We start from the raw sequence: 19493 nt of genomic DNA on the forward strand, positions 1-19493 counted from the left end.
AATAGTGATTAAAATAAGTATAGGTTTTTTTTTTTTCTTTTTTAAGGAGACTGCCTTGAGGGTCAACATCCCTCTAAATAGACATGGTTTGGTTGGTTTAAAAATAAAGTCTCTTTACTTACTTACTTAACTGGAATAATGAAACTAGCATTCCCAGCTTCCCCAATACCACCTTTGATGGGGGCTGGGGAGGAACAGGTCCCTGGTCTAAGAATTCACTACTTCTAATGAGCCTTAATGTATTCTTCATGTTGCTAAGGGATCAGTCTCTAGCAAGTATATGGCCCAGTAATGGAGTGGTTCTATTGTCAGAAAGCCCTAGAAATATCTAGAAAGATCACTAAAGGAGAGAAGGAAATGAAGAAAAGTCACTAACATTGCTCTGCATGTTTGCTTTAAGTCATACCGTCATTGTGAGATGGGCGATTTTGAAAAGCATGGAGAAGCTAGGAAAGTGTCTGTCTTCTTATGGACTTAATATAAAGTATTAAAATGATGGCACTGGACTACAGGCATGTTATGAAGAACTTCACCCCATTGTGTGTGGGGGGGGGCAGTTATTTGTTTGTTTGTTTTAGTTTTCCATTAACTGTGAACATTTGTATTCAAGTTTTCCAGAGAAACAGAACCAATAAGAGAATATCATATATGTGTATATGTGTGTGTATAGACATATATACAGAGAGAGAGAGAGAGAGAGAAAGAAAGAAAGAGAGAGATGGAGAGAGAAAGGTTTATTTTATTATAAAAAATCAACTTACTCAGTTATGGAGGCTGAGAAGGCTCGATCTCTGCAGTCAGCAAGCCGGAGACCCAGGAGAGCCCAGGGTTTAGTTCCAGAAGTCTGAAGGCCTGAGAATCGGGATGGCTGATAGCGTAAGTTCCAGTCTGAAAACCAGCAGGCTCAAGACCCAGGAAGAGCTGATTTTCTTTTTTTGTCCAAAGGCAGAAAAGATTAGTGTTCTATCTCAAGCAGGCAGACAGGAGGAGTTCCTTCTTACTCAGCCTGTTCCATTCAAGTCTTCAGTTGATTGCATGAGGCCCACCCACATTAAGGAGGACTGCCAGCTTTACTCAATCTATTGATTTCAATGTTAATCTCATCCAAAAACACCCTTAAAGGCATAGCCAGAATAATGTTTGACCAAATATCTGGGTACCTTGTGGCCCAGTCGACACATAAAATTAACCATTATGTCATTTAAAATTTATTTATTTTCTTTATAAACGTGGATTTCTATCTCCTTTTGACACGATTCAAATTGTATGATTGTATAGTAACAAAAAGATGGAGACAGCAGCAGTTGCCACAGTCCCCACCTCTTTCGATGATACTGTGCCACTGTACTCACTTGGATTTTCCTGGCTGGCCTCTGAACACATTTGAATCTGAGATCCCCGGCTTTAAGCTGTATTGCCTATGAGAGCTCATGTTGGTCTTTGGAAGGGGCGTGTGTGTGTGAGACAATGTGTATGTGTCCCTGTGGTTATTATCTTAAACAATGAGAAAAACTAGGAGACATACACACAACTTAGATGACGGGGTGAACTTCAAGGAGAACAGAAATCAGAGTGTACATGGCCACCTTAATGAGTTCCAAAGGATCTGAACTACCAAGATCTTTTATCCCTATCCTCTGATTACCCCGAGGTGCATAGAGAGGCAAAAGCCACTGCAGACTGTCTTACTGGAACTCCTAGGGCATTGGTCTAGACTGAATTAGGCAGACACAAGAACGTGTAATGTTGGGGGAAAAGGGCTGGATCTTGAGGCAGAACAATAAATCCTAGAGCTTTTGCATTGATTTAAATAGAAGTGATTCTGAAAGTGAGTAAATACCCCAGGAGATTGGTTACTATGCACTTTTTTAAAACATTGATTTCTCAATCCTTAATTTCAGACAAATATTGGCTGTTTCTTAATGCCAAGCAGTCTAAGTGAAGATTAAGCACTGAGCCAGAGAGCAGCTTTGGGCTAAAGGGAAAGAAATTCAAACTCCATTACAAAAGTGGTGAAATCCAAGTACTGTTCAAACTAATGAGTAGTTTCTATCTACCCAGGTGCTTGGGTTCCTCTGATACCTCCTTACACTACTCACCAGTAACCTCCCAGGTAAACTTCTATCAGCTTCATTTTGAACTCTGGAGGACTCTAAGCTCCTTTAGGAAAAAAGCATATCATATTCTTCCATTCTCCATGGCCCTTGAATAGGATTTTCACATAATAATGGCCCGATAAATATACACTAAATTAATGAATTTAATTTCCTTAAATATAGTTCTCATAGTTAGATGCAACATTCATGTTAGCCAAGCGGCTGCTGAATAAACTAGATTCAACTTAGATTGTTAAGAGCCTTCTGTGTACTGGGAATTTTCATATGCATTATTCCATGTGTTATCCATATTTCAGAAAGTTTTCAAAGTGAGACTGAGAATGATTAATTAGTCAAGACGAGAGTTAGGGAATAGGCCTCCTTCTTCACACACTGAGTTCTCTCTACCAAACCTCACCTTCACATGCAGCATTTACTAGCCTGGAACCAGCTCCCCTACTGTGTTGTTTTCTCCTCCATAATACATGCCAGACTCAAAGGAAAATGTAAGGCAAATAAACATATTTTATGAGGACCAAGAAATTCCAAAATTTTCTAAAGAAAGAGACTAAATTGTTAAAATAGGAATAAAATGCAGAGTATATAGTAATTCAAGAAATATGGCAAATGGAGGTAGATAAAAATAGACAAAACATAAAACTATCTTTTTAAATTTTGGTACAATAAATGTGTCCCTAAGAACTAAACCAAACTCTGATGCACTGAAAAGGTCAAAAGCTAAAGATATAACACTAAGTTCTTCCACATCCTAAAAGAAGGGTCACAGGTTGAAACCCTAATTAGGTTTCTTGAACAAGTCTCTAGCTTGCAATTCAGACTGGAAGCCTATATGTGTGTGCCAATATTTTTTCAGGCTACTAGTCACATCCTTGGCTTAGCATAAAACTCCCTTCAAGAGAAAATCAACCAGTGTTGACTTCCTCTTGCAACTCAGACCAACCACCCAATCTGATTTCAGTGTACCTCCTGAGACCTCAACATGCACGTCCAAGCAACAGCACTTACCACACTATATTATAGTCATTGGTTACTCATCCAGCTTCCCCATATATGACAGCGTTGGAGGACAGAGACTGGATCTTTAGAGCTAACATGTATAGAATGCATAGCCCTGTTCCAGACACTACTCAATGTGCTTTCCTCACTTAATTCTCAAAACAAGTCCATGGCCTAGGTAATATCCCCATCTTACAGACAAGAAAACGGGTAAAGGAGTTTAAGTAACATGCCCAATGCTAACAACCAGTAATTCAAATCTAGAATTCAAATTCAATAAGTCTAGCTCCAAAGCCTTACCACTTAAACACACTGGGATTCCTCTATTATTCATATTTTTATCCCCAAGTCCTAACCCAGTCCCTAGCACAGAGCAGATGCTCAATAAATGTTGGACTGAAGATTGAATGAAAGCCCAAAGTGGTTCTCCCACCAGCACTCACCCACCTCTTTATATCTCAACCTTCACAGCAGAAGATTTACTGCCCAGACTAAAATTAAATTAGATTGCTTTTCTTAACTACACTACTGACTAACTTATGGAATCAGACAGCTCAGAAATATGTTATGTGGCAAGGGGATATCAGTACAGAGCTAAGTTCTCCACACATAATCCACTAAGTGGTGTTTGAGAGTTGGCTATATTTGATAACACATACTTAGATCCAAATATTTCAAGATCATGAAATATTCATAGCTTTATGTTCATGAAACCCTCATTGCAATTCATAAATACTAACAATAATATTTTACCAAGAGCAAAAAAAAGCTTATAAAATTAAGTGATTTGATTTGGCAAAGATCTGTCAGTAAATCTCTGGAAAAGACTAAAGTAGATACTATAAATCTAACTATGTAATCTCGAGAAGAATAAACTATTTTTCTCCCACTACCTCACCATCTCTCTGCCTTACTACATTTTTTCTTCTTCCAGGTTCCCTTTCTTCTCTTTTTCCATGTGATCTCATCCCCACCCCATGCCAAATATAGGAAGTATGAAGTAGGGAAAATGGGACAACCCCATGGTAGGGGAGATTCCTAAATTCCTCAGAGAACATCCACCCTGTCCCTTTCTGCTACCCTCATCTTTCCCTGCAAAAACTTAGTTGTACTTATAAAAGTGTTACTAAAAGCTTGCTCCAGAGGTAAATCAAGTGTTCTCCTAAATGGGTCCAAAAGCTAAATTTTCTTAGCCTATCAGTCCGTCAGAAGCATATTGGAATTCTCACATTCCATATATTCTCATCCATTTTTCCCCCAGAAACAATAAGACCAACAAGATATATAGTCAACCTTCTATGGACACTTTTCCAGCATTAACCAAGTAGTATTTTTTTTTTCTTAAAATCTCACTATAAGGACATATGCACATGAGACCGCCAGAATTTAACCAAGTAACGTCAAAAATGAAAGAGAAAATAATATAATTGTATCATTTATGCAGAAAAAGTACATGAATCTTTCTGTCTTCATTTCATTAGAAATGTTTTATCCAGGATAGAATGAACCTGAAGGACATAATTCTTCTTTATTTGACAGATTGATTTATACTCATAATATTAAGCAGATAATAAAGTACAGATCAACTGGTTTTCAGATCCACCACAAAGTATCAATGTAATTTAGATAGCCTTAAAGTGTTAACACAAAATCAATATTTGACACATTAATATATTTAAATTTATGCTGAAATGCATTAAGGATTTAATAGAAGAAAATAAAATTGTTCTAAGGTTCAAAATTAAGTAGAGTTAATGCCACAAACAACATATCATTTTCACTGTTTCTTGACCTAAAAGTTCTAAAGCACAGTGGGGAGAAAATTGTGCAATTTTTTACTGTTATAATAATTTAACTGTCCTATGATTGAAAAAATGAACTATGATTAGTTATCAGTTTGTGAGTTACTATTAAAAATGTTTTACTTTTTGTATTAACAATCCAAATGCCCGTAATTTTTAAAAATTAATTTCATAGAAGTCTATTCATACTTCTTTGTTAAAAGATTGAATAAGCAAAGAAAGAGAGCAAAGATATATAAAAAGCATTTCAATGCATTTGAAATATAATTGGGCACGTGGGAAGATATGCAATGTGCATCATAAAAATACATACAAAAATAAGAGCTGAAATATTAGGATCTATATATCAAAGAAGAACATTCTTGAGGGCTATGTGCTATTAACTCTATTTTGGTGAGGAGAACCCAAAGTTATTTGGATAATTAGAGTTTGGCGAGTCATGAACTATGCAATTTTGCATTTCTCTAAACTGTGGAGCATGGTGTATTGTAATCTATAATCAATGTCTTTTTTGCAGGTCTGAGCGTAGGTACTTAAGATCAAGTGAGCATACTTCCAGTATTTTTTTTTCACAAACTGAATATTATATGAAAATTTTAGATTATTTTTAAGGTTCTTTTCTTTTTTCTCCTGATCATAAGCTCTTTGGCAGCAATCTGGGCCCCCATCTGCTGGTCAGCCTGAGAACTCATGAAGTTAATTTATCTGTTGCTTTAATTTTTGCTATTACTTGATGTGAGTATGCATTTCTGTTTGCACAGCATTGCACATCTTACATGCTTTACAATAATATTTTTAATGTGTAGCCATAAAATCACATCTTGAATTTTATCTTTGCTATTCCCTAAATTAAACAAGTTTCTCTAAAATACAGAGAAATGACAACTAACTTCAGACAACCTTATTTACACCATTCCTTTTTTTTTTTTTTTTTTAAGATTTGCAAATAATTCTGCAAGGATTTAAAGAGTCTATAAAGTAGTTTCATTTAAAGGAAAATATCTCACAAATTACTAAATATCCCTAGCTTTTTATTATTTTTGTTTCTGAGTTTCATTCTGTAAGAGGGAAGAACTCCTGATAGCCTGACAGCATGGTGATCTACAAGGTTCCTATCAACTCTAAAATTTTTCAGTTCTATGAAAATAGATTGATGAAAATAATGCCCAAGAAAGACTTGATTGAAAAATCACTTCTGTCTGACTCGAGTCCTAAAACTTAGGGTTTGAACTAAGGATTTTAAAGCCAAATAAGCACATTTCTGCATTATTGATAAGCCAATTCACCAGATAAAGGAAGAAACATTTCTCCAGAGACTTTGATGGTACGTTTTCTTAAAATAGCCATGCCTTTCTTCGTTTTCACTTTCCTTTCTTTTCCCCTTTTCTTCTTTCTTATAATTATATTCTTTGGGGTGGTTCAAATATCTTCCCCCGAGATATTAAAACTTGAGCTTCTTATCACCTCCTTCACACTATTTTCATGTATTCTTAAATGGATTTCATACTTCGTCTGCAATGAGCCATATTGTTTCATTTTGAACAATTAGGCCTGACATCTATATTCCAGGAAAATGAAAAGATATTTTACTTGAAATTTTTCTTTTTTCCCTCTTTCTCAGGTAATAAAATTTCACCATGAAAATTTCATTAAACAAAGGAAATGGTCAGTCCTGGAGTAAGAGATGTATCAGTTCAAAACATGTTTTTACTACATTCTGGACTTAAATTTCCCTAAGGCATAGATATTTTGTTTAACAAAGAAGGCCTATATTATACAATCTATATAAATTCAATGAACAAGATAGCAGTTGGTTATTCTTTCAGAGTTGAGCCACAAAATGTTCCTACACTATATTGCGTACTCTATTTCAGCTGAAATAACCTCTGGCAACCATTCTTAAGGAATTCAAACAAGACTATTGTTAGAAACACTCTCACACACACAACACACACCCCTCCGAATTCCACATTCACAGTTAGCTGCTGTCTATGTCTCCTCTCACCCTTACAGCTCCATATGAGGAAAAGCCACCAGTCCAATAAATGTTGCCCCAGCGTTTTATTTTTCATTTGTGCCTGAGACCACTGTAGTCTGACTTCTCAGGTCAAAACACTCTTCCCAAGGGCCTCCACTTTGCCAAAAGCTAATGAAAAACTTTTACTTTCTAACTCTCTTGACTTCCCACTGACATTCAATAGAATTGGCTATTCTTTAATTCATGTCTTCTGTGATAACATTTTCATGATTTCCCACCCACTTCTCTGGCTTCTTTTCCAGACAGATGTAAACGTCCATTTCCTCAGGGATTGGTGCTGCGCCCTCTCTCTTTCTCCTTCTACACTTTCTCCCTCAGGGGCCCCCTATCCTTAGGAGAATTTAAACACTTCCTATAAGCCAATGTCTCCTTAATTTTCAGTTGGCTTCGTATATCACTTCTGAGTTCCAGCTATAAATATTCAAATTCTAGATTAACACTTCAAATTGGATGTTTCATGACATCTTAAACTGGTTGGCTAGCTAGCTCCTATGGTCACATCTACTCACCTGCTCGTCTTCTGTTGTTCCCTATTTCAGTTGCTCCCGGAGGACACATGGGGTCATCCTTGATGCCTAATTATTCCTGGCCCACGTGGCCAAACAGTTGTCAAGTTCTGCTGGTTCCACCTCTAAATGTCTCATGTGTATTCATTGTTTTCTATATCTCCTGCCATCTACTGATCTGCCCCATTATTATCTGTCACCCAGACAATCCATTTTCCTAAATGATCTCTCTGCATCTATTTTTATCCTCATCTAAGCAATACTTTCATGAAATTAATATTTTGAAAATCCAAATTAGATCATGTTATCGATTTGAAAGTTTTTAGTGTCTTCCCAGCAGGATTAAGATTATGATCATTAACCTGAACTGTACAGCATTCCCTGATTGGCACAGGGCATGCCTGGTTAGCCCTAAATTGTGTCCTGTTCCTATTACTCCCATACTCCTGTCAAACTGGATTTGTTTTGGTTCTTCAACTGTATCATGCTGAGCTGAGACCAAGATCACTTCAAATGGGAGAGAAGATATCTCTGCAGATGGCCACATGGACAGGTAATGCCCCAATGCCAGCACCAGACAATTCCTCCTGCCCCGAAGCCTTAACATGCTATAAGCACCCAGCACTTAGGAAAACATCCTAGAAATAACTGAGGTTTATTTTCCAATATCTGGTGGAATGATGGTTTGAAATGGACAATATGTCATTCGGAAATTGGGTATTCTAATCTCTAAGAAATAGAGATTGGACATAACAGTTGCTCAAACAGCACAGCATTTCTGCCTTCTTATACTGGAATTTCTGAAGTCAGCAGTCCAAGGATGGCATGGCAGCTTCCCTTTCATCAAGGACCTAGGCTCCACTTGGAAGTAACCCCCATCTCTAAGTTTAATTCATGGCCTAACATAGATGCTGAATTTGAGGCCTAAAACATCACAAAGGAGAAAAAGACAAAGAAGGACCTGTGCCAGCTCTCTGTCACCTCTTACAAAATCTTCCTGGAAGTCCTGCCAACAACTTTCCCTTACATCTCTTTGGCAACCTTTAGCTGCAACAAAGGCAAGACAATGTGATCCTATAGCTGTTTCTGCTATAAAAGAGAAAATGGAGAATGGATACTGGATAGCAGCTTACAGACAATAATTTCTTAGGGGGAAAACAAGGTAAAATCGTGCATTTAGGTTTGTGAACTGAGATTCACACTCCCCCCCCCTCGTCTGCCCTGATAGATTGTAAACTTAGAGAAAACAGGGTCCATTCCTCTGTTGTTCACAATTTTATCCAAATATCTAGCCCAATGTCTGCTACTCAATAGGCAATCAATAAATAATTGTTGAATGAATGAATACAGTAATTAATGAAAAAGGAATGGATGAATGAGTATACATGGCCTTTTATCACTCAGCATCACCTAAAATTCACTTGATGTTTAATGTAGCGTGCCAGTCTTTAGTGTTGTTTACTGGGTATTTCTGGAGCCTATGTCTGGGTACATGGTAGGATTGCATATTTAGCACTCCCAACATCTGGGTGAAGCCAAGTGACTGTGGCCAATGAGTGTGAGCAAAAGTGATGTGTATCTTCTGGGTCCAACGATGTAACTGCCAACATAAGATCCACTGGAGCTCTCGTTCCCCCTGCCACAGCAACCAACAACGTAAGAGCTTGAGGTTTCTCCATCAGCCTGGAGCTCTGAGAAAAGTGACACGAAGCAACTGATCTGCAGTGAGTAGGTGACATAGGCTAGATCGTATTCCCTGCATTCACAGACTTACTTTCCTCATTATGCAAATGCAAACTCTTTTAACATAATCAACGCAGGAGACATTTCACTTTCTATGAAATAAGTTAAATTTATGTTGTAGACCCACAACCAATTTGATTTCTGATACAGTCAAGTCAGCTTTTAAAAGTCAAGTTAAAAAGAACCAGTTTCATATAATGACCATAATAAATCCTGTGTGAGTAAAGATAGAACACTTAGGGTAAACTATGTTTTCAAGAAAAATCTTTGCCTTAAAATTTTAAAAAATTCAGAAATAGAAATTTTTAAAACTTTTAAATAGTTGCACGTGAATCAAGGTAAAGAATAGCATTATAATAAGTCATACAATTAAAAGAGATCTTTTTTTGCCAAGTGTGGTGGCTCACACCTATATTCCCAGCACTTTGGGAGGCTGAGGCAGGGAGATGGCTTGAGGCCAGGAGTTTGAGAACAGCCTGGGCAGCACAGCAAGACCATGTTTCTGCAAAAAGTAAAAAAATTAGCCAGGCATGGTGGCACACGCCTGTAGTTCTAGCTACTTGGGAGGCTGAGGCAGGAGGATCACTCAAGCCCAGCAGTTCAAGGTTACAATGGGTTATGATCATACCACCTCACTGTAGCCTGGTCTACAGAGTGAGATCCTGTCTTTAAAAAATAATAATAATAAAATAAAGAAATCTTTTTTAACTCTTTTGCTACATATGTAAGTTAATCATGTGTAATATATTAATACATTCACATGCAATTGTATAATATAAGTATTAAAGGGTATGATATAGAAATATGCATGTTTTAAGAGAGAAAAATATCACTATGGTAGCTTTAAAGTAGACTAATTTGGCTAATGGGTTTTATTTCTCACTTTCTAAATCTATCATTAAATAAAGATTTTGAAAATTTATTAAAAGCTATGTTAGATTTTGACCCTGAAATTTTGTGGACCATAATAACTAAACATAACTTGATTAGTCAATACCAAGTAGTTTTATCTTTCACAAATAGTACAATCAAAGCCTCTATTCTAAAATCTCAGGAAATTATTACAAGGCAATATTCAACTTCTTCCAAACAGAGCACTTTTAGTTGCTTTTAACCATTTTTCCCTAAGATATGATTTCATGGTTATTGTGGTACATTACGTGAATCCCCTGCAAGGTAATACACCTAAATGGACACTTGAGGTGTATTTGATATTGGTTAGTCTTTTCTGGAAGAGCTGATTGTTTTCCATGAGAATGAAAAAGATGTTACACTGAAGTCTGTTGTTTCAGATGGCAAATAGATAAACTAACTGCCCAAACAAGAAGAGTAAATAGAAATAACTGGGCATCTCTTTGCTTATAACCTAATCTTGTAACTTCTACGTAGATAGTGTCATCTGAATACAGATTGATGTTAAACTTGTTAAAGGCTCTGGAATTCAAGGTTTACATATTATTTTTATTCTCCAGTTTATTTCTAAATGTAATAAATAATTTGAGAGATCTACTAACATCATTTTGTTAATAAATAAAGAGAAAAATCTGAAAGACTTTAATGGGGCAATGTAGGCAGTAGAAGGGTGCCACTGAAAATTAAAATAGTGCTGGGGTCATGGATTGAAAAGATTTGTAGATATTCTCTATCAAATTTGCCAGGTATTTTTTTTTTTTTTGATACTATGACACTGAACTTTTGTCATCATTTTGAAGATTATAAACCAAACCTTCTTCATAATAATGCCAGGAAATACAAGAATCAAATATTGGCATGTCAGCCCATTGACAATTCCAATGCTTAGGTATACAAAGCTCATTTACTTTTTTTTAAGAGTGGCCTTTCTCAATGGGAGAACACAATAATGCAATCTGAATAAGGTACCCAAATCATCACCACTCTAGTTCACATAATGTGTCCTTGCAAAGGGTCCTAATAAGTTACCACTGACACACTACGAGGAAGGCTGTTAGGTCCAGAAATCATATGCTCAACTAGACCATGAAAAACGTGATTGCAGGTATGGCATATGCTTGACAAGCCGCGGAACACCAGCTGGGCCCTGCTTCCTCCAGGAAGCTCCCGCTGGGTGATGGCATGGCATCCTTCCAAGGGCAGTGGTTCCCTTTAGGCCACCAGAGAGTCAAAAGAGTTTAGGCCCTCATGGTTCACTGGATCCCTGCGGTCACCATGCAGATGCACATTGTGAGCAGAAGTTGACAGTGGGCTCCACCTGGTATTTCCCCACAGGCTTGTTCTTTTTTGTCTTTTACGTCTACCCATTCCCACAGCCCAGTTTGCAGATTGCTGGTCACTTGACTTTTACTTTGTTTTTGAAGGCAAAATATTCAGGTTCCACAACTTAAGCATCCAACCAGTGCCTCTTTTGACCTTATGTAATTTAAACCTATATCCTTCCTTACCTTCTTAAAGGAGGCTTAATGGAACTTTGAATTTTTTCTATTGCAAAAATTCTTATGGTTTTTGTCAAAAGAGATTTGAAATACAACGTGAAATGATGTACTCACATCCCTCACCACCATCTCCAAATAACTGAATTACATAAATAAAACATTACATAAAAAGTGCTTTGCTACAATTTATGGGAGGTAAATTTAACAAGAGCTGGCTCATTGTAGGAAAATTCAACTTATCTTCTCCTGATCCTTTTATTTTATACAGGGAAAGAAATTTATGTCAGTTTAAAAAAAATCTATTACTGCTTCTCATAACTGAATCCATTATTTTTCTCCATGATCCATCAGGTAAAAACAAGAATAATGGATTGCTTTGACAGAACCTTGAACATAAATGTCCCTAAGAATCAAACACAGTAAGTTAAACGGGTTTCATGTGGCATTAAAACAGGAAAGGATAACCTTCCTTTTATATTTCAAAATCAGATCTTACTAAAAAATGTATTATTATTAGCTACTACAAAGAGACAAATTATATAGTAGTTGGATTTTCACAATGGAAATGGAAAAATTTCCATTCATTCCTATATACGCCCAGGCAGAATTGAACACAAAGAAATGAACTTGAAAAAAATGAACTATTTTCTTTTAATTTTTACTAATTGGTTATTTATAATTTGCTCCTTGCTTGCATCAGACTAGATGACTTTAAATAAGTAATTGAAGTTGTACTATACATAGTCAACTGATTAAGAAGATCAGTGTTGATCTTATCTTACAAATATTTTCTGCTAATAAAGGAATCGAGTGGTTTTATAATCTTTGGCTCTACATGACCTATTTTAGTCCAAGGTCTTCAGAAAAGTATATATGCACACACCTACCTGCCACATATACATATACATATATGTGTGTGTGTGTATACATATAAAAACATATATATAGAAAGAAAGAAAGATAGAAAGGAGGGGTTGAGATTATGATGACAGATGGATGGATGGATGGATGGATAGATTGATAGATATTAAACAGATGAGTAAACAGGTACATAGATTGATAAAATCTAACAGTTAATTCATCTCAAAGGATTTTCTCCTCACTGACACCTACGCAGCATCTAATATTCTCTAATTTTATTCAGAAAAGCCAACCTCTGAACTTGTTTCTGGGGAAGGTAAACCACATTCTCAGCTTCGGTCTCAGAACTCATTCTAAGTCAATTAGCACATAACATTCACATGAAGTCTATTATTGGTCCAGGACTGGCATATGACCCAAGTTTGCCTGAACAAGAAAATAAAAATGATTTTTATCCAAGCTTGGGAGAGAGGTTTCCCATTTTCTCCTGCTAGATGAGGAAAAGGAAACAAGGAGCCCCAGTTTTGCCAATGACAGCCATCTGTTACCCTGGACAATGCTGATGGCAGAGGCCAAAGTTGGAAAGGACTTGGGCCTTTATTGATATCATTGAACTGCTGATGGTATTGTGCCTGGAGCCCTCCCTACCTCCCAGTTAAATGAGTTTACAGATGTATTTATTGCTTAATCCACTGTGAATTTGGGTTTCTGTAACTATTTAGATAGGCTCTTCTCTTTTAAAGACAGATCAGAGAATATATTCAAAATATCCTATTTTCTCGTGGCTTTCATTCATAATGCTTTACATCAGAAGATCTTTGAATATATATTTGATTTGAAACCACCTTGGAGAAGTCTCCCTAGTCATCTAATGAGGCAGAGAATTTGATACACCCATTGCTTCAGAAGATAGTAATGCTGTTACAAAGGTTAATGCAAATTTAAGATGAGTAAAAACCCTTTGCCCTACCAGACAAAAAATATAGTTTCATAACCAAGTTCAGACATTATTCCTAGCCTCTAGTTCTGAAATAGAGCTTGACCTGTTTTGTGGTTCATTTAAAACTCTGGCCTATATGCCAAAAGTTACTTCTTTTTTTTTTTTTTTTTTTTAATTATTCAGAAGTCCTAGGCCATAGCAATTCTAATGCCCTCCTCTCATTTTTCTAAACTATTTTTTTTTTTTTTTTTGAGACAGAGTCTCACTCTGTTGCCCAGGCTAGAGTGAGTGCCATGGCGTCAGCCTAGCTCACAGCAACCTCAAACTCCTGGGCTCCAGCGATCCTCCTGTCTCAGCCTCCCGAGTAGCTGGGACTACAGGCATGCGCCACCATGCCCGGCTAATTTTTTCTATATATATTTTTAGCTGTCCATATAATTTCTTTCTATTTTTAGTAGAGATGGGGTCTCGCTCTTGCTCAGGCTGGTCTCAAACTCCTGAGCTCAAACTATCCGCCCACCTCGGCCTCCCAGAGTGCTAGGATTACAGGCTTGAGCCACCGCGCCCGGCCCTAAACTATTTTGATACTTATTTCTCAGGCTTTGTGGGCTATTAGATGTTTTTCACATATTTCCATAGGTAGTAACTCATCAGCTTTGCAACCTGATTCTCAACATTAAGGGATTAACACTCATGTAGATGATTCTCAGATGACACATACTGAGGTATAGAAAAAATTCCATCATTTCCTTCTAGAAAATGAGAAAGATTTTAATTCATTTTCTCAACAGCTGTTTCATTTTTTTATGCATAGGAAAAAATATGTGCAATTACTCCAAGTACAATCAAGTCATTTAACATGGCTTTACCATCATTGTAGTTACAGGATATTTTAAAAGAGAAAAGAAATCTCAAAGCACAGGTCCTGCTGTGCAGCAAAGCAATCAAATTCCTTCATAATAACAGCCTGATGGGATTCAGCAACCCGAGGAATAATGAATAACCACTGTAATCAGTAAACAGGAAAATGCTACAACAGTCACTGAGTAAAAACTGACTGTCATCTGTTGATTCTCTTGATCGGCATTTCAAACAATAAATAGAAATGTAAGCATCTCTTAAAAAGAAAAATAACTTTGTTTAGTGTGCTTAATTTTACCAGGCAGTGAGAAAATAACATATCTGTCCTACAGTGTTGCCCAGTCAACAAAATTCACATACAATCTTTTTTATAATACCTAGCCAAATTTACCCTATCACTTTCATGTCAAGATAAACTGATTTTGCAGTTGGTCGATAAGATTGTATTTCTGGACTGATTATTCAATTTTTTTTTGCTACTTCATTATTTAATATTCTTCCTCAGTGTTCATCTTATGAAGTTATTTGCCTCTGAATATGAAGAGTCTGTTTCAAAGTAGTCCTCAAGTTTCCATTGCAGCGTCTCGAATGTTGGTCGTTCCTTAGGCTCTGCATTCCAGCACTCCAACATGATGTTGTAGAATTGCTGTGGACAGTTAGATGGTTGTGGGAGTCTATAGTTTTGACTCAACATCTGGATTACCTGAGCACCTGTCATACCTAAAAAATACAGAATAAATCCAACAACAAAAAAAAGATAAAGATCAGAGTCTTAAACTCAAATACACTTATACCCTAGGTTACAAAGCAAATCAATTTCCTTGGCAAAGCTATAAGGTCTACCATCCCCTTCCCAGGCTGCAGAGATAAAACTAAATCCTGCAGAAAGTAATGTCTATAAGACTGCCATTCAATAGCAAAGAAGAGAGAAGCAGTAAACCACCTCATTAATGCAAATTATCATCATCAAATTTTATCTATCAAGCTCCCACGGGTACATGGTGTGGTCAACCTCATAACTCTGCCCTCTAAGTCTGAGCAAAGCAGTTAAAGTCACACCTAAGTAAGTGATCTGCAGCAAAAAGGCCCACTTCAGAATTAATTACTCACCACTATATGGCATTTTGCCATAAGTAATGATTTCATAAAGAAGAATTCCAAATGACCACACATCGGACTTAATGCTGAATTTATTAGCACGAATGGCTTCAGGTGCAGTCCACTTCACCGGCAGCTTTATTTCGTGTTTAGATTCATAGATGTCTTCATTATCTACCTGTTATGCATTAAGGAATCAAGCCAAGTTAAAGGGATTCTTTTTTTTTTTTTTTTGCTACTGCCCTCATTCATTTATAACCTGCTTCACATTAAAATTTAGAGGGAAAAGATACAAAATGAGCTTAGTTCAATTGATAATTACAGTAGCAAATTCTGAATCTGGCATACAAGACTGAAAAATCTATGAAAGTCATTAACAAAATATTATTTGAAAGCTTAATATGTGCTAAGAATAGCACTACAAGGAGCATTCTACTACATACAAGGAGCATTCTACTACATTCTACTACATACATGAGGATTCAGGCTTCATGTCTGGTCTTGAGCAAATTAAAAAATGGAAGCAAAACCTGTCTGTTTTTTGATTTACTGCTGGTATTGAAGAGCCACTGACTTTGATAATTACCATGTAACCACTTGCTAATACCTAAAAAGTAGGATCCACATGATTTACATTAATATATCAACTCACTGGGGTTCTAATTAATTTACAAAAAGAGAAAATGATGAATTCATGAGGATCAAGAGAATCATTATTTGTTGTGCTTCATGTCCCACATCCATATTTTTAAGGTACAATGTGGAAATTTAAAATTAAATTCAGAGAAAAACGCCTAATATTATATCTCCTATGTCAATGTCTTTTGGACTGAGGTCACAAAATGGGAGGAAAAATGAAACAGCCAATGATTGCTGAAGAACTGCGGCAGCATGCAGATTAGTCTGTCATAAAGTGGGCAGTGGTGGGTAGGATGACACTGTACAAAGTGTACTGCTTTTTGTAAAGGAAATAAGAGAGGCTACTGATACTGAGAAACAAATCATTAATTCAACTACAAATTTAATTACATACTTTTCAAGCTGGTTGATCATTGCTTTCTCTGTTTATTTCCCCTTAGAGAAAAAACAGGAATGGACAGGTATTTTGTCTGTAAGGTCTTGGGTCACTGAGGTGGTCTGCGGACCACAGAACTTGGGGAAACATTGTTTTAAAGAATAACAGTAAATCTATTGGTCTACTAGTCTGTTAAGTTTTTGAGCTATTACAAAAATGAATTAAGACAAAACCAAATCCACCTTAAAAACTCTTGCAAGTCCAAAATCTGCTACTTTGTAGATATTGTGTTCACCAACAAGGACATTTCTGGCAGCCAGATCTCTGTGGATGTAGTTCTGGGACTCCAGATAGGCCATTCCAGAGGCAACCTGTGCAGCCATGTCTACCTGCTGTGTTAGATGGATTTTTGACCCAGCATCATCTAAGCAACAAGAGAAAATAAGATATTTACTTTAGGGAACATTTGAACTATTAAAGTGAATTCTAAGAATGTTGATGAATGAGCTATCAGTGAAATTAAGTCCAATGGCATTGATCTGCTGAGCAAAAAATGTAATCAATACAATTTCATTTGCCATAAAGAGTTAATAAGGCAACAATTTTCAGAGTCCAAGCATATTCCAAGGCTACAGACCTTTCTTCCCTGAATGAGCATTGCACAGAGAAAGGAACAAAGGCATCACATAATTCAAAAGTGGCTACAATTATCTGAAAGAGTCCAGTTAGTGCCATTTTTCAGTATCACATGTCACTGAGTCATCTGTTCATGGAAATTATCACTTAGTTGCTCCTGAATTTCTTTCAAACATTACATAGTTTGTTTTAGTCATTGAGCCTATAAAACAGTACCAATGTGCATGGCTGAGCCAATGAAAAGTTCTCATTCTTCCATCTTATTCTTAAAAACTAGCTCACTAAAAAAAACATAGGGTCTGTCAGTAGTTATAAAATGTATATAACATTTGTACCATTAAACTTGATACTTTTTTAATTTCCCTTTCTTAATTTATTATTCTTAAAACAAGTTGCTCATCTCTCTGGGCATGGACACACCTTTAATAGGCAGAATTTCTCCTATGGCTCATTCTCTATAACTAAATACAGGACATTTATGTAGTAAGTTCAACTTAATCATTAGTAGAGGGGGTCAGTGCTATTTTGTGGTGGCTTTTTGAAGTCATTCTTGGGTAGCGTTTAGCTGCCATACTGTTGGTAGATGTCTTCAGATTTCTGGAGAATTAAAAGAATCTCACATAAATCCAAACTATTATTATTCCTGCCTGAATAAGCCAAGTACTATTATGTAAAGTCCATTGGATTCATGGTCAAGAGTCTTAGACACAAGTCCTGATCTGAGAGGCAGCTGCAGTGCAGGGGCCGGGAAGACGGGTAATTGAAGCAAGAGTGCCAGACTCTAGAATGAGCTATATCTCATATTTGTTTGTGACCTTGGACAAGAAGTTTAACACTCTCATGCTTCAGTCTCCTCATCTGTAGAGTGAGAACAGTAACTACGCATTTTATTAGTTGTTAAAATGAGCATTAAAATGAGTTAAGACACGTAAAACACTCAAAACCTGGTACCTAGGAAGAACCCATTCGTCCTAGCTATTATTATCATTGCTCCTCCCTAATCGAAATGAACCCATATGGGACTTGTTAAGCTAGAGATACATATGGATTACTCATGTGGAAGTGCCTGAGAGAACACAAGCATGTGGGTCTTGGAGCTCAGGGGAGAATATGCAGCTAGAGATAGAGATTTAACAGTCATAGTTTATGAGTAGGAGTTAAAACATTAAAAGTGGATGAGATTGCTAAGATGTGACAGAATCATGAGAAACACCAATATAGAGGGTGTGGCAGAAGAAGATAAACCTACAAGAAAACTAAGAAGAATCAGCCAGAAGAATGAAAGGGGGAGGGGGGGCGGGAAAGGTAGAGAACGTTGTAACAGGTCAAATGTTTTGAGAAAGAGAAAGTCGCCATCATAGTCAAATACCACAAATAAGTCTGGTAAGGCAAGGACTAAAAGATACTTGTTAAATCTAATGATTAAGGAGTCACTGGTGATCTCAGTGACAGGAAGAGCAGGACATAGAGCATAAGGAGTTGAGGGCTGAATGGCAGTTGAAGACATGAAGACAGCAAGAGCAGATAGCAAATTCCAAAGCCCTAGCCAAGAAGGGAAGACAAGAAGGATGCACTAGAGGTAAAGGTAAAGTCAAGGGAAAGCAATTATCATAAAATTCAAGACAGTGAGGGGTTGTGATTGATGAAGTATTCAGAGGGCTTCTGGGGTGCTGGCCATCTTCTAATTCTTGATCTGGGCAGTGGCAGCACAGTCGTTTGCTTGTTCACTTTACAATTACATGTTAAACTGTACAGTATGATTTATGTGCTTTTGACATATATGTTAGTTTTTCAATAAAAATAAAATAGAGTCAAAGGAATTTTTAAATGGGAAAGACTTAAGCAATGTGTGTATATGTGTGTGTACATATATATCTGGTTTTTAAGGCAAGCAGTATATTTCAACAAGATTTGAGGCAAAACTAACTGCTCTTCAATCCTTTTGTCCTTTCTTTTCTTCATGGACACATATAGAAAACTAATTTTCCATCTTCCTTTGCAGTTAAGTTGGACCATGTCACTAGTTCTGGACAATGCAACATTTGCAGAAATTATGTACATCACTTACAGGCCTGGCCTTAAAATTTCCCAAATCTTTGTGGCTAAAGGGATGAATTTCAATATGGTAGCCTCACATGTGTTTACATCCCTGTGTCACCCATTAAAAAAAGCCCTCTAAAAGAGCAGTCTGACTCATATCAAAAATGTCTATTTTTGTGTGTTAATTCACAGAGTTTTGAATTGTATATTATAGTAGCTGACATTAATTATTCAGTCTAAAATAAGTTATATGCATGAAAATAAAATACAATTCAGTATGTAGCATAATGGCAAAGCATTGCTGCTATCATGGCCAAAATGGCTATGCCTTTTGATATCAAATTCACTCCATAGGAAAATAAATGTATGAAATTAAGACAAGCTGGTGACTAACCATAAACTCTGTGATAGACAGCTCCTAAAGTGCCT

At 36.6% G+C, this 19493-nt stretch overlaps 1 protein-coding gene across 1 annotated transcript in view; it reads right to left on the reverse strand.

Annotated features, from left to right (window-relative positions):
* Window positions 1–14236: 14236 nt before the first annotated feature.
* FRK (fyn related Src family tyrosine kinase) overlaps window positions 14237–19493 on the reverse strand; it is an 83208-nt gene continuing 77951 nt past the window's right edge. Inside the window, exons 6-8 of the mRNA XM_069487420.1 lie at window positions 16631–16812; window positions 15386–15551; window positions 14237–14995 (exon numbers count right to left, since the gene is read on the reverse strand). Of these exons, the coding sequence (XP_069343521.1) occupies window positions 14784–14995; window positions 15386–15551; window positions 16631–16812 (560 nt within the window). The 3' untranslated portion in view covers window positions 14237–14783. The remainder of the gene's footprint in view (window positions 14996–15385; window positions 15552–16630; window positions 16813–19493) is intronic.

This window comes from Eulemur rufifrons, chromosome 15 (assembly GCF_041146395.1).
Source record: "Eulemur rufifrons isolate Redbay chromosome 15, OSU_ERuf_1, whole genome shotgun sequence".
In the NCBI taxonomy this organism is placed as follows: Eukaryota; Metazoa; Chordata; class Mammalia; order Primates; family Lemuridae; genus Eulemur; species Eulemur rufifrons.